The 15,428-nt window shown below is 34.1% G+C and overlaps 2 protein-coding genes and 1 long non-coding RNA gene across 4 annotated transcripts in view; 2 read left to right on the top strand and 1 right to left on the bottom strand.

The window, feature by feature from the left end:
- Positions 1–1,470: 1,470 nt before the first annotated feature.
- LOC123689215 overlaps positions 1,471–15,428 on the bottom strand; it is a 16,205-nt gene continuing 2,247 nt past the window's right edge. Inside the window, exons 2-3 of the long non-coding RNA XR_006750242.1 lie at positions 6,938–6,940; positions 1,471–2,141 (exon numbers count right to left, since the gene is read on the bottom strand). This is a non-coding gene — a long non-coding RNA (uncharacterized LOC123689215). The remainder of the gene's footprint in view (positions 2,142–6,937; positions 6,941–15,428) is intronic.
- Positions 10,740–14,648, top strand: LOC110999194. Its single transcript, XM_045628445.1, has 6 exons — positions 10,740–10,832; positions 11,797–11,987; positions 12,205–12,411; positions 13,418–13,576; positions 13,976–14,115; positions 14,469–14,648. Exons 1-6 carry the CDS (start codon positions 10,817–10,819, stop codon positions 14,590–14,592), a joined length of 837 nt encoding a protein of 278 aa, XP_045484401.1. The 5' UTR covers positions 10,740–10,816; the 3' UTR covers positions 14,593–14,648.
- Positions 14,773–15,428, top strand: part of LOC110999201 — a 12,647-nt gene continuing 11,991 nt past the window's right edge. Inside the window, exon 1 of one of the 2 annotated variants that reach the window (XM_022268142.2) lies at positions 14,773–14,947. The gene's annotated coding sequence lies outside the window, so the exon portion shown is untranslated. The remainder of the gene's footprint in view (positions 14,948–15,428) is intronic. The other variant, XM_022268143.2, reaches the window with a different exon arrangement.

Below are 15,428 nucleotides of genomic sequence, written 5' to 3'. Positions count from 1 at the left end.
TGTCCAATATACGCGTTCTTCACGCGCACCATTGGAACTCGAAGAATGGCAAGATATAAGAGATGGTTTTTAAATTCACTCCGGTTCTCTCTTACAGGAGATTATTGGTTTTTATTATCTACCTGACCTCTCAATACTGACGTGAAATATTTCGACTTAAATTAAATATTCGTATAGCGGAGCGGACATTTCAAATTTTGTTTCATTTATATAATCCTTTTTTGGATTAGACGTCGGGATAGAATACGAAAATCCACCCATTATTTCACCTCGACGTCCGCCGTTTCACAACCGAGTGTTTTAAAGTCAGTTTCTGCCGCGAACCAATTCTTAATCGGCCGGCAACATACTCGAGTATATGAGTGTCCATGGGGGACGGTTTCAATTAACATTAGGTCAGCCTCCTGCCAGTTTGTCCCCAATTTTTTAATCAAACTCTTATATTTAAAATATTTATAACAGTTTTTGATTTCTCCATTTAATACGTAAATTACTAGTACCTTTTTCATTTTCTTCAAACCTTTTCGACCTTGGAAACTTCCCCAAGGTATAATGGCAAATGGCAATTAAGCCGTCATCTAGCTGTAATCACGCTCACCGCTCAGTCTAAAACAATTAGGGGTTCCTATTAAAATTTACCAACACAAGATTATACTGTTTTATTAGAAATCATTACACGACATTAAAATTAAAACGACCATGGTAATTAATAAGAACCTTTTCAATACTTGTGTACTACCTTTATTTTATTTTTAGGGTCCTTCAAGAAAAGAGCGTACCAATTCTTAAAAGGTCGGCAACGCACTCGCGAGCCCTCTGGCATTGAGAGTGTCATTGGGCGGCGGTATCACTTAACATCAGGTGAGCCTCCTGCCCGTTTGCCCCCGGTTCTATAAAAAAAAAAATGACCTTTATTTTATTATATTTATTTTTATATTAGCGATTAAAAAGAGTGGCGGAGAGTTTATTGCCAGTTCTTCTCTTCAGTTCTACGCCCTTGATTTGAGAAGTGGCAGTAAATGTAAAATTAGATTCATTTAATTTTTTTTTTGACGTCCATAAGTGTACATTATGTTACCTATATGAATAAATAAATTTTGACTTTGACTTTGACTACCCGCACTAACATATATCATAAGCGTTCCTTCATGTGCCCACCAGCTAGGACTAATCTTCTGAAAAAGGGCACACATGATTCGGTGTATTAATTTACTTAACGAAATACATAGATTAACGGACCTTTTTCATTGTCCGTTGAGTGAGCTGGCAAAAGTTATATTATTGCTTAGTACCTATAGTAGTTAGTTAATTTCTTGTATACCATACCTAAATAGAAATTTTCCGCAGCTTAAAAAAATTCGCAAGATTAATTTGTGCTTTTGGCAGTACAGTAATACCCCGACTTACGCTACCTCGACTTACGCGAATTCGGAGTTACGCGATTTAATTTTCTCGTCTATTCGTTTTTTGTTTGAACGCCGCGCAGTTAAAGTCAAGCGGCGGCGTTTGTTTCTGACCCCCCCCCCCCCGCATTATTATTCGTTCAGTTTACAACAGGCACAGACGTGTAGTGATGTAAACTGTGTAGGATAGTGATGATGTTCAAGAGCTTGTGGATTCACACAATGAGGTGGTCACAAATGTGAGCTCATATCAATGCGTGAACAAGAGGAAGAAATTGATAATCATGATTCTTTGGATCCAGTTTAATTGGAAGATCAAATGACAGTTGGAAACTTGACAGAAGCCCTCAGTTCGATTGAAAAAGGGTTAACAATTTTGGAAAGCATAGACTCCAATGAAGAGCGCATTTTTGTTACAAAACATGGAATTAAAAAATTACTAGGATGCTACGAGGAGATATACGGGAGAAGAAAACGACTATGTAATTACAATTTATGAAACCTTCTACATCAAACTAACTTCGGATTGCGTTTATACACTCTATTAATATAGTTTGTCATATTATCTAGAATGAGATACTAATTATTTCCTAAATTATTGTTTTATTTAGTCTCCAGTCCCAATTAAACATACTTTGTATGTCTTTATATGCAAATTTGTACCCCGACTTACGCGAATTCGACTTACGCGGATAGCGCTCAGTCCCACCTATCGCGTAAGTCCGGGGTATTACTGTACTTATAAATAGAATAGTTCTTTTCATTGATGAAAGTTAATAAAAAATATTGTACAAGACTGACGATAATTTTGAAAAGTTTTACGTCTTTGTATCAGTGGAATTAATCCAAATGTCTTACTGATTTTGGTTTGTTTAACTTTGCTAGTTTGTAACAATTGAAATTTTAAAGATTTATTTATAGTATACCATTTTATAATTATTTCATATTGTTATTTTAATGAATTGTAACAGATATGTATAATAACATTGTGTTATTATTTCATGTGTAATGTGTGTCGCAAAAACATTATCGGTACTTTAAAATGCACTAAGTAATTTGTGTAATTCGCCAAAGTTTTGCCATCAACATGTCCCTGGTAAATCGTCTATGTTTTCTATTTAATGTAAATGTCAAAGTCAAAATTGTCAAAATAGTCGGTGAAACATTTTTAAGCCTTTTTTTGGATAACTTTAGATCCCGTGTAAAAAGATATTTTTAGGTATGTATGCTTCAAAAACACATGTACACAACATACACACATATTGTTGATACACGTACCCCAATAAGTCCAATACTTTATACAAGGGAAAAAGTAGTACCCGTATAAATGCTTTCTTGATAATGACCCATTTAATATTAAGAAGATCCTTAGCGCGAAATCACCTCGTCATGAGGACCACCCACATACACACCATCACATAGGTACATACTCTCACACCATCACATATAGACAAATAAGATATTACTTAGTTAATGTCTTGAAGAATTTTTATTGTTTTTTTTTCCTTTTGTAATCGTTTAAACCTTTTTCTATATATACTGTATTCCATCTTGGTATATGTTTATTGCTTTTTTTATTATATTTCATTTATATTAGATGATTACGAAAGAAGTTTATACATAAGATAAACAACAAAATAAATACCAAAAAAATATCAGACACGCACAAACTCATCCGAAACAAGGTCGTCAAAGCTCTGTACTTTTTCTTGTTCACACCCAGGATGTAAACCAGGAACCACTCATAAACTACTTGATTCATGTAAACATCCGCAGTACCTACACAATTTAAATCATTATTCCTTGTAAAAACAGCAAAAGAATAGACTCTTCCATCTTCCATGGACAGTTTAGTATTGGTTTTAAGCGGTGGTTATCAGCCACCATAACCACCATAACCATCATCATAGTCCTTCTGCGGTTCATTTCTGGACATAGTCCTCCTTTCCTCCAGTGGCACAGGCCTTTCTGTATCCACTGGGAGCCAGACTTGACGATATCCTCCGTCCACCTAGTCGGTGGAAGACCGCGCGGTCTCTTATTCTGCTGAAGTCCCTAATCAAGGAGCCTAAAAGCCTATGGAATAAAGCAGTCAACAATGTGTGACGATTTTTTTGATTGTCACAAAAAAAAATTAATGTTACAGGACTACAGGTACGATGGGTAACGAAGGGAAATGCACTTTTGGCACCCGAATGCCCATCGACATTCACATGCTGAACGAGATTATTTATCGAGAAGTGAAACACTTTAGAAATTACAAAATTTACAGACCCAATTTCGGATGTGAGTTTCGCTTGGCCTTAAATGATTTGTATTGTTTGCTTTTCTGTTTTGTATTCGTCATAAGAGATATTTATCCTATGTTTGATTGAGAAAATAATTAGTATGTTTTAATAGAAAAATATACACGCATTGCGACTTGCTTTGCGTAAATTATGACCTAGACTAAAAATAACACGTAGTTTCTTGTATTATCATTAGTTCACATTCGTATAAGATTTTAAAATTAATAACAAACACAAGGCTGTAACCATCTCATGAGATATAGGGTAATAAGGGTAAAACTAATAGAGGGACAAACAAGCCTACGGGACGCTTTTAAAGGGCAGTTATCGCAGCGCGTGGATACCCATTTTTAGCAGGTGTGTTGCCGGCCGTTGAAGAAGTACATTTACCTTTGAATAGTTGTAATTCGAATCCCCTTAGGGAAGGCCCATAGCAGTCGATTCCACAGCTCACTAGTTCACAAAAGAAAGTGCCTTGTGAAACAGACTGTGGAAGACTTCCAGCCATGAAGATGATGATGATGAATTTTGCATTGAAACGCCTCGTACGGTGTTGACACGAGGGAGGAGCGATCAACCCAAACAATTCTTCAGCACTCACCATAGTTCAATTTGTAGAAAACGCAAATTTGTTTGAGTTTAGTCAGAAATTTGCTGTAATTGATGAAGGAACTATATAATTTTTTTTATTTACAATTCATATAATGATGTCATAAGAACGTAAATAAATATGACCACTATTTGGGCATTGACTTGTTTAGGTTATCGCGGAATGTGGTTAAAAAATGTATTAAGAATATACATAGCGCAAAATCATCTACATCATAAGCACACCCCACATACACACCATCACGTACATACCCACACTTTTACACCATTACACAACACAACCAATTTAGGCTTAATTAATTAAATTTAATCACAGTTAGTTAATTGTATTAAATACTTTGTTTGTTTGTTCCCTTTTGTAAATCTTTTTGTTATATAATGTATCATGTATTCCATCTGTGGCTATGTTGTCGGTGTATTTGTTTGCTATTATATGTTATTTGTGTTAGCTGTAGGAGTACAAAATAAATAAATAGAACAATTATTATATAGTAAGAGTCTGACAATGTCCGGGTAAGTTCCAAATAAGCTATATTTTAATACTTATTGGTAGGATAAACACTAATATCATCAGTCAGATAGCGCTATTTGTCGTGAAACAGGAAGTTTCTTATTCGGAACGTTTATCTTTCGATTAATTTATGTGTTGCATGGCTATTTGGTACTTTATCCATACATAGTGAAACAGACCCTGAGTCTAAAAAGTAAAAATCAGTATAATAAGTGAGATTGTTTGACAGCGATTCCTGTTACGACGAAATTTTATGCTGCACATGATCAATTAAAAGCAGAGTCCAATGAATACACCGACAAAGTTAATAATTATCATCACAACGTGGCCCAGACGAGGGCTAAAGGGCCTCACAGCAAATATCCAGCACCTGCAACTGCTAACCAAGTGTAATTATTGCATCTACCTCTCAAAAACAATGTACACTGCCTGTTTTAGCAAGAAAAAATCTGGTTCTTGATAGCTCTGCTCCGGATGATTTTCTGATATGAATCTTCAGACTTTTTTTATATACCGCCGCCCATGGACATTAAACGGCTCCGGAGTGCGTTGCCGGCTTTTAACCGCTTTACCTACCAGCTTGTTAACAGGATCCTTTTTTATTAAGATACGTCGAAAAGAATATGCTTCGGATTGGCACTGAAGATTGCACGAACATATAAAGTTTCTCACCCTGTTATATTAATTACAGTTACGGTTGGTATAATACACCATTGGTGAAGATGGATAGGAATGACCGCCGCTTCTACAACCCCAAGAAGGAAAGCTCCCACACGAAAATCGAAATTATTATCCTTATGTCAAATCCTAAGAGCAAACCGTAATTTTAACCGACATTTTATTAAACCGTTATTTTGAAGAAGTTTTGTAATTTAACTTAAATTTGTTACACAGTTTTAAGTCGTTATTAATAAATGATAAAAAATTTAAAGCCTTTTATTACTTTCGAAATCAAAACAAACTTAATCCTACATTTTAAAAATATTATCTTGTCTAAAATTAGTTTGCAAGAGAAGTTTCTTGGAAATTAATTTGAATTTGGCAGATGAAGGCCTCCACAATCTCATGGTATCTCTGGTAAACTGCATCCAGCCAGCCGTTTCGATGATGTCATCCGCCCATCTCATGAGCGAGCTTCCTCTGAATAGGTTCCCTATAATGTAACCCCAACGGCTCACCTTTATCATCATCACTAGTCTGAAAGTCTTGCTCCATGCCCTGCCCATCTTCATTATTAAATTAGTGCAGGTGTGTAGTGCAAGTAGTGTCCAATATTTTTTTAGTGTCTCTGTTAAGTAAATGCAGTTATCAAATAGTGTGGCAGGCACGCTGTGAGTGAGGGGAAAAGGGGCGCACGTGACGTCACTACTCGCAGTTCACTCGCAAAAAATAGAACACGCTTCTAATCACTTTACTACGCAGCTAACTAATCACCTGCACTAATCACTAATCAAAGTGAATATAGGCCTTTAGGGAAACTGTAGCTTTAGTAATGGTTCTTATCTTATTTAATAACTTTTGTAATTTTGAGAAAAAACATTAATCAGTTTAGGGAATATTAGTGGACATTACTATACTAACTGGCAGTAAATGTAAAATTAGAAGCATTTAATGTATATTTCTTTTTTTGACGTTCATAATGGTAGGGGAGCCCACGATGCTAAATGGGGATTTACTCGAGCGTCGTGGAGACCTATTGGGTTGCAAAGCTTAGATGATAAGAAGAAAAAAATGTTATATGATATATACCTTTTCATCGGTGGGGAAAGCGGCTATAGATGTTTAAATATGTAAAAAAAACTGTTGCATGGACATACTCGAGCGCGTCAGATATTGATAGCATCAATGTCCTACGTATTTTTAATAATGTACGTATGTTAATCTGATCATTTGCATGATGGGGGTGGTTGTACGTAAGGGTTAAAAATGAAAAAAAAAAATTTAATCGAGCGCGTCAGGTTTTCTAAGTGCACCAAAACAAAAGCTCTCATTCAATAATCTGACGATTTCGAGCTGACGCAAACTCGCAGCCATTATTATAATGTGCAAAAAAAATTCGCCATTTTGAAATACTCGAGCGCGTCAGATTAAGATATATATGTTTCAGATTTATATTCTAAACGCACTGTCTCATAATCTGATGATTATCTAGAGGGATTTGCCTGAGCTGACAAAAAAAATATTAGAAAAACGGTTCACCCTAAAGGCCATCCCTGCAATTCCATTCCTGGGCGCTTAAAATTGTACTTATGGACTTTCTGAGTTCAAAGAAATAATATTTCTATGCGTTTGAGTTCTCCCAGCTCGAAAGTCTGATAGAAGTTTCATAGAACACTATTTTTGAAATTTTCAAACCCCAATAACTTTTGAATGGATCAAGCAATTTTCCCGCGGTTGACGGCGATCGACGCATTTTTAAGCTTAAAGGTGGATTAGTTTTTTGAAGTTGATGGATAAAGCCGTTTAAAAGTTATTGCAAAAAAACAAAATGTTATTTTTTTAGATTTTTCAAAATTTCTCAAAATCTATCGGTCCGAATCGGTTCAAATTCACATGAAATCTAATTTTGAGGGAAACGCGGAGAAGGAAATGTAGGCATCACGCAGCTGCACGCGTTTATCGCACGAACTTTATCGACGAAATTGTGTTATTTCGGCTTGCGGAAATCGTCAGATTATATATTTTTCAATATACTTGAATTATTTCATTCAAAATAAAAAAAAAATTAGCTACGCTCGAGAATGTCAAGATGACGTTTTTTTTTACAACTTTGCTGCCCAGAGAGGGGACTCTCTTTACGTCACTCTCAAATTGTCAGATTAGTGGAATATACACTTTTTAGGATGTGATTAACTCACACTACCTTAATCTGACGCGCTCGAGAATGTCTGATGATCAATTTTTTTTTACTAATCTGATCCTGTATCCTTCACGGGCGGCCTTATATATGGGCCTCATATTTGGTGGAGGTACTTAACCGGGTACAAGGTATCCCCCTGTATATTAATCTGCCGCGCTTGAGTAAATCCCGAAATCCCCTCTTGGGCTCCCCTACTATAAGTATACATAATGTTACCTTCATGAATAAATAATTTTTGTATTTGAATTATACTTTACACATGCATCGTATAAGTGACGACTGGTTTGTACCAGTCGTCACTTATACGACTCGATTATTCTAAAACCTAAAACCTGTTCTCCTCAAATCCCAGCAACGCACCCACTAAAATGGGTGTCTATGAGCTGCGATGACTGCAATTATATATATAAAAACAAACTGTCAAGAAATCTGTTCCAGCTAAATTATAGATTTTGGCCTTAGAGGGAAAATTGTAATACAAACGTTATTTAATATTTCAGGTAATAAACTAAAAAAAAAAGGATTTATAATTTAATTTATTTGTAATAGAATTAATTACATATACATTTTATTCTTCATATTCTCTCTTCCTCGCGAATTGATTCCATCCTCGAAGAGTCTTGTTTTTGTAGTCACTCCGCTCCAATGGTCGTAAATGGGCAGCTGCAACTCTATCTCTGAAATAATAAACGAAGAACTATGAACGCCCAACTTTAGTGTACACCAATATAATCTTTAGGGCCTGTTTCACAATGTCCGGATAAGTTCCAAATAAGCTATTTGTTACTTATTGGTAGGATAAATAGTATTTTTGCGTTTCACGACTGTCAGATAGCGCTATACGTCATGAAATTCGAAGTATCTTATTTGGAACTTTAATCTTTCGAATAATCTATGTGTTGCATAGCTATTTGGCACTTTATCCATATATTGTGAAACAGGCCCTTAATGATATTAAAACTTCAACAAGTCTTTGAACATCATTTAGTAACTGAAGAAACAACGTTGAAGAACTTCAAATGTTGAATCTTAAAATACCTTTACTTGGCCAATAAAGGAAATGACTATATACTCTTACAGAAATCCACTGTGATGAAGTGTCTTTTAATAACAGAATCTAAAGATACTAACGCGAATTCTTCGTACGTCTTTGCTGTATGGATCGCGTCACATTTGACGTCGTTCACTCGCCAATACTTTTTATCTTCGTCCATGTTACTACGCAGTTGGTTTTCCATAGCGGAAATATCATCCTGGCTTAGTTTATTCATTTGAGCAAACACAGCACACACGAATCACTATGAAATGATAAAAAATCGATTAAGCGTTTCCATGGTAACCATAGTAACGGTTTTTGAGTCTTCATTAGTATTTTCTGAAGTGTTTATTGTTTTTTTCTTTTTTGACACGAAGTATTGACTTTTTTGTACTTTGTAAATTGTAGTACACAATTTACAAAAAATACCATGAATTTTTGCTTAAGCAGAAAGAAAAATCATCAGCAAAACAGCGAATTAGATTCGAGAAAGACACCCAACGATACTTTCTCTAAAACTGATCATCCCACTACCGAATATATCCAGCTCCGGATAACCTGTGTTCAGTCGTTTCGTTAACATCGCGAAGAATACTAACTACTAGGGAATGAGTAAGGGAAAACATGGGGAATCATGAAAAAGATGTAGACGTCTGAGGCCCGGACCTAAAAAGGATGTAGCGCCACTGATTAACTTAATTACTTTGTTCGACTTACACGATTCTACGCTTATACGATTATCAATATTTATATTGATAAATCTAGAATCAACGATTCCTGAACCCATAACATTGAATAGGTATCTTGTAGGGAAATTTTCACATCCTGATTGTAACGCAATAATCCCAAGGCAGTCACATTTCCGTTCGTATGAAGCCTTTATCAATGTTGATCAAATAACATTTGAAAACATGAATGTTTGGGCCGATTCGTTGAAAAACGTGTTTCAACGTAGTTATAGACGATATGACTAGTATTTCAAATCAATTTTCTATTGTTCTGAATACATACCAACGTTATATATTAGCAGATAACAAAATCCGAATTTGTTTTATTAAGTGTCAATCTAACACCCAATCCGCTTTTTTGTTTTACCTTTTAAAATTGGAAATGTAAAATTTTTTTTTTCTTGTAACATTTTTTTTACCATAATTGGCATGTATTTTAGAAAAGATAGCTAATAACATATACTGAAGATATACTATTATATGATGTAATGTTTGCTTAATAATAATAAAGCCCGTTTAATTTCTAATCGTGACAAAAAGATAATATGTAGATTATATTTTTTACATTGTATACATTATTTTATTTATCTCGTTATATATCCTTTATCCTAGCTAAATTTAGTACAGTCGATCAACCCCTTTACGGTTAAAGGCCTCCTCCAGCTTTTTCCAACTGACCCTGCCCATAGCTTTCTTTCTCTATTCGCTTCCCGTTACCGCTTCTATTTCCCCATTTCTTCTTTTTCTTCCCCTTGTCCCTTAATGTATGCTTAATAAAAAAATAAAACAAGGAATAGAATTTTAATTCCTCTCATTACATTTTTCCATTTGTTGGGTATGCGTACGTTTACAAACACGATCAAAACGATTTTTAATTAATTAATGCTTTATTTGATATAGCCTTTGCTTTTGTGGACTAATGTGATACATTTGAGTAGTGCTGGCCTAATGGCTTGAGCGTGTGACATCTCTAAGGTCGTAGGTATCGATCCCGGCTGTGCAACACTGGACTTTCTTTCTATATACGCATTTAATATTCGCGCAAACGGTGAAGGAAAACATGCTAAGGAGCCTTAGACCAGTAAAATCAATGACTTGGAGGATGGAGATCACCTACTTGACTAATGATCATGAAACAGATACAGAAATGAGGCTCAGGCCTAAAAAAACTTGTAGCGCCACTTTTTAATTTTATTTGTGATAGAAAAATACTCTATAATATCTGCGATTTCTGGTTCTATAAACAGGTAGCATTTTGATAATTTATCCATGCGGCCTTTTAATCTTGAGAATATTTGTAAATTCTCAGTTTCAGGCGACAGTTCTCAAGTAAACACGTTACCTCGACGTTGGCACAGAATTTCGCATAAACAGAGGAACTATGCTTACATTTACATGTATGTATCATTCTTTTTATACTCCATCCTACTGTGTCGTTTCAATTACTTAGGAAAGAGACGTGATGTTGAACTTAAACCTTAAACTATTTTTTGATTAAGTGTTTTTGTAGTACGTGGCGCAGATTCAGCTATTACGAGTATTTGGTTTGTATTGTGGTATGTTGATTTGTTTGGTGTGTAATTATATTATTAAATGTCGTATATTCGTCATATGTTTAAATTTATTTTGTTGATCTCATGTGTACTTGCCAGGCAGTGGACTGTGAAATGTGTAGATAAATTCAAATATTTTAAATGTCAAGATTATTTGTATAGTGTGTGTGTTAGCAAACTGCACTAGATAACTATTAGAGAGATGTAAGAAACTAACAACCCTACGGATCCCTGAAGCACTACTAATGGATCCTAACACATAAATTTTCAATATTCAAATAAGTACGAAATGTCTACACCAAGAGGCCTAAGATAACAGACGGAGCCCTACGGGTTGGATCAATGGTTCGTGGTGGTGGGATTATACTATCTGGCCAGCTCACCACGATAATTAAGGGCTTAAAGGAGTCTTCGCCAATTTGAGAGGAAGCGGAAAATAACACAGAGCAATATTCAAATCGGATTTATTATTTTAAAAATCTTAAATACTACTTATATCTATTCACACATAGATTATATTATTCTAGTGAGCAGTTGGTGTACAGATGAAGGGTAACATTTGTTAAAATTCAGAACAACCACGGGAATTCTGTCAGTTGTTGGTGAATATTTAACATAATGTGTGAAGCCAAATAAATCTTTCTCAAACTATAATGTTTGTCCTGTATAGTAAACTATTAAAATACATTGTTTGGAATGGAAAAGTTACCAACATTCGCCAATTAATAAATAAATAAAATTGGCGACGCATCCTATTCTATAAAATTAATTAATAATGAAAAAAAAAATGTCTATGTCGGTTTTCTAGACTTCAATATACTGGTAATAACAAGCTGTGCTGGATACGCTGAGTTTGAACAGTTTCCCGGTTTCGATGAGACGAAACCCGATACTTTAACCACTATAATTACGACCCATACCCCACTTTTAAGAAATATGACATTACCACTAGTCAAGAGTTCAACAAAGAAGTATTATCACAGAAATATAACATCATTGGTAAGTTTTATTTGCATCAAACAATTCAATTTCAATTTCAAAGCCTTTATTATAACTAATACGAGAGAAGTTTACAAAAATATAGTATATGTTATGTGTAAAAAAAGTTTTTTAAGGTTTTGTTGCACGACTGTCCTCTTGCACAGCTTGCCTTTTCATCAAACAATACCTACACGAAATTGTTACTCAGTTCTCTACATTTTCAAAATATTTGTAGACTTCAACAACGGAACGTACAATAAATATGAGTAACACAACAACCAAAAGGTCTAAATTCAAGTGTCCAGAGGAGGAACCTATGAACTTTGGAGTCTACGAGGTACCAACCCAGAGAGACTTAGCATTGATGGCAAAAAATATTTTGATAAACTCATACGATAGTTTTAATCAACAATCAATGCAATTATTAAAGGATATCAAAGAGGTAAGGTTTTTTATTTATTTATTAATTTATTAACACTTCGTTGCATTACATAAAAGGAAAATATTAAACATAATTTAATGAAAGCAACTGCTTTAGAGCGATTTCTTCCAGACAACCACTGTGAGTATATTACATAAGGTAGGCAAGAAGTGCAAAAATACATATTACAAATAATAAAATACGGAAAACAAAAAAAACATACTTAACAGAAACAAAAAGAAATAAAAATAAACTAAACTGATACAGGTAACATAAAACAAATTTTATGAAATGTTACAAGAATACCCTCGATCTAAGTCTATATTTTAGATGATTTTTTATAATAAAGCGGGGCGGGATGTTCTTCTGATATTAAGTGACACCGTCACCCATGGACACTGTCAATGCCAGATGCTGGCCTTTTCTTATACCTACCCTAAGTCTAATTGCTTCGGAAACAGTTCAGCCGGTTGGCGGGCAGTGGCGCCACATATCAAACGATATTAATGAAATATAAAGCAAGCAATGCACTTGCATTTGGGAACACAAAGATTTTCTTTTGTACATAATTGTGAAATCGATGGATTAACTTAAGGTACTTTAATATGTATAAGATTCTAATTTTGAATCCATACCTATATATGTATTTAGAAACCAGAATGTCTCAATCGAAATTGACTACGTGTACAATAGGCAACTAACGTTTTTGCTATAGTATAGTAGATTAAGGGCCTGTTTCACAATGTCGGGATAAGTTCCAAATAAGCTATTTGTTACTTATTGGTATGATAAATAGTATTTTTGCGTTTCACGACTGTCAGATAGCGCTATACGTCATGAAATTCGAAGTATCTTATTTGGAACTTTTATCTTTCGAATAATTTATGTGTTGCATAGCTATTTGGCACTTTATCCATACATTGTGAAACAGGCCCACAGTCTAGTATAGTAGAGTATGTATAGTCGTGTACAATTTATAGAATTATAACTTACGATGTAAACGTAGGTTAACTTATCTATTAATTAGGCAACAAAAGCTGCTCTAGCCATGGAGTCTCAATGTGTTTATAACAAGCAAATGTATGCAAAATGTGTTAAAATTGTTGGCAAACAATGTGAACGGTACACTAAAGATTCTCTAGCGAATTTAGAGGCACAAAGATTGGACGTCTTGGCACTTACAGAGGTACCTATCACTATTTTAATATAAATATATTATATGTACCTGTATTTATAAGTATCGATATTTATATCGTGAATATATTGATAACTACTTATATGTATTATATATATCAACTAGTAAAATTAAAAAACTAAAAGTTTTAATTCCTATTTTTACTACGCGTCATTTTATTTACATAAAACATATTGTTTAATGTAATAGTATTAGTAAGGTGACTGGTTACTCTCGATATATAATGACGGGCCAGTGTCGGCTGCTGCGATATCAAATCCCATGACGGACGTCTTTCCGCATTGACTTGAAGGCATTGGGTTCGATGCTGGGAAAAAATGGCAAATAATTGTTCCATTACTTTAAAGTTTGAAATTGAGGATAATGGTAAATATCTAAGTTTTCTTTCAGGATAAGATCTGCGCTTTATCAGATATGAAAACCGACCCATTGCACCTAATTAAACTGATAGCTCAAGAAAGAGCCACTTTGGACTTTGCACTACCAGGCTTCTTAATCTTACTCAATAACTGTAGTGCTCATTGTATGAGGTAGGTAGATTTGCTAAAAAATTAATAAAAACATTACTAAGTCGATTTCATCACAAAACAATGCGTACCTACTGAAATATATAAATTATAAAGAGATATAAAGATCAGATATAATTAAATTGTGATAATTAAATTTTTCGTGCCAATTGCCATTTTCTTTTCGCTGATAATAATTTTTAGTTTAAGTCTTTCGACTTAATCGCGAAAGACTTAATTTTAAAAAATATACTTTAAATTAAAATTTAAAATCCTAAACAATCGTTGTATTTGAAAAATATTCAAATATTCTTAACGAAAACTTGTATCAATGGATAGATGGGACTTTAAAAGTAAATCCTGTATTTTATTTTTAGATCAAACGTCGCATCTAAAAGAAAGCCTTTGAGGCATTTGACAGATCAAGATCTTGTTATAAGACATATTCTCACCAAAAAGAATTACATTCAACTCATAAACGATTCAAAGCACAAACCCTAGCAAGAATTCAAATTGTTAATCTCACTGCGTTCATTGAATTGTGACAACATTTAAACCTACTTGTATTAAAGCCGTGCGACGCGCGCGGCCCGCGACCAATCGATCGAGCTTTCGTCAATTTCGCATGCCACCCACTAGATGGCGTAACTGTGTGTGAACTTTTGACATGTACTTGATAGGAACTTTGTTGTAATTTTGTAACTTAACCAAAATATTTATCAATAAAATGTGATATCTTAATGTGTTATATAATTTCAAAGCTTTAGTGTAAATATATTATGTGTTTTAATATTTATTAGAAAGTGAATTTTGTGAACGCTCTTAGGAACAAAATAATGGAATTCCATTGCTAAAAGTAAGTTCATGGAAACTTTTTAAGTATTTACGCTTATTATTTTAAGCTTTAAAATTGAACTGTTATGTACAAAAATTATAACTCTTTGTAAATATTAATTTGCGAGAACTATTTGACCATCTGCGAACTCGTCCAAGATATAATCTGAGACATGTGATGAATTGTTGACCATCAAACTTTCTATTTAGCACTTACCTAGTTCTTAATAAATATGTTTTATAGAAAAAATTACTGTTCCAATATCCCTTGTATAGTGGTTGCAATCAGTTGATCTTGTCATTGAATGTATAATTGGCTTATACTTGTAACTGACTCATAAAGCAAGAATGTTACTAATGTAAACTCAACTTGCATACAAGAACATTTGGAATTTGTGAACTTAAAATATTTTGTAAATTAACTTAACCTAAGTTGTTTACTTGTAGTTGAAATCTACAAGTTATAAATCAAGTTCATTCTCATATCACAAAATGCATCCTTA

Source organism: Pieris rapae, chromosome 5 (assembly GCF_905147795.1).
Source record: "Pieris rapae chromosome 5, ilPieRapa1.1, whole genome shotgun sequence".
NCBI classification, from domain to species: domain Eukaryota; kingdom Metazoa; phylum Arthropoda; class Insecta; order Lepidoptera; family Pieridae; genus Pieris; species Pieris rapae.
Note: the sequence above shows the minus strand (reverse complement) of the source record. Positions and strands in the feature narration are given on the sequence as shown.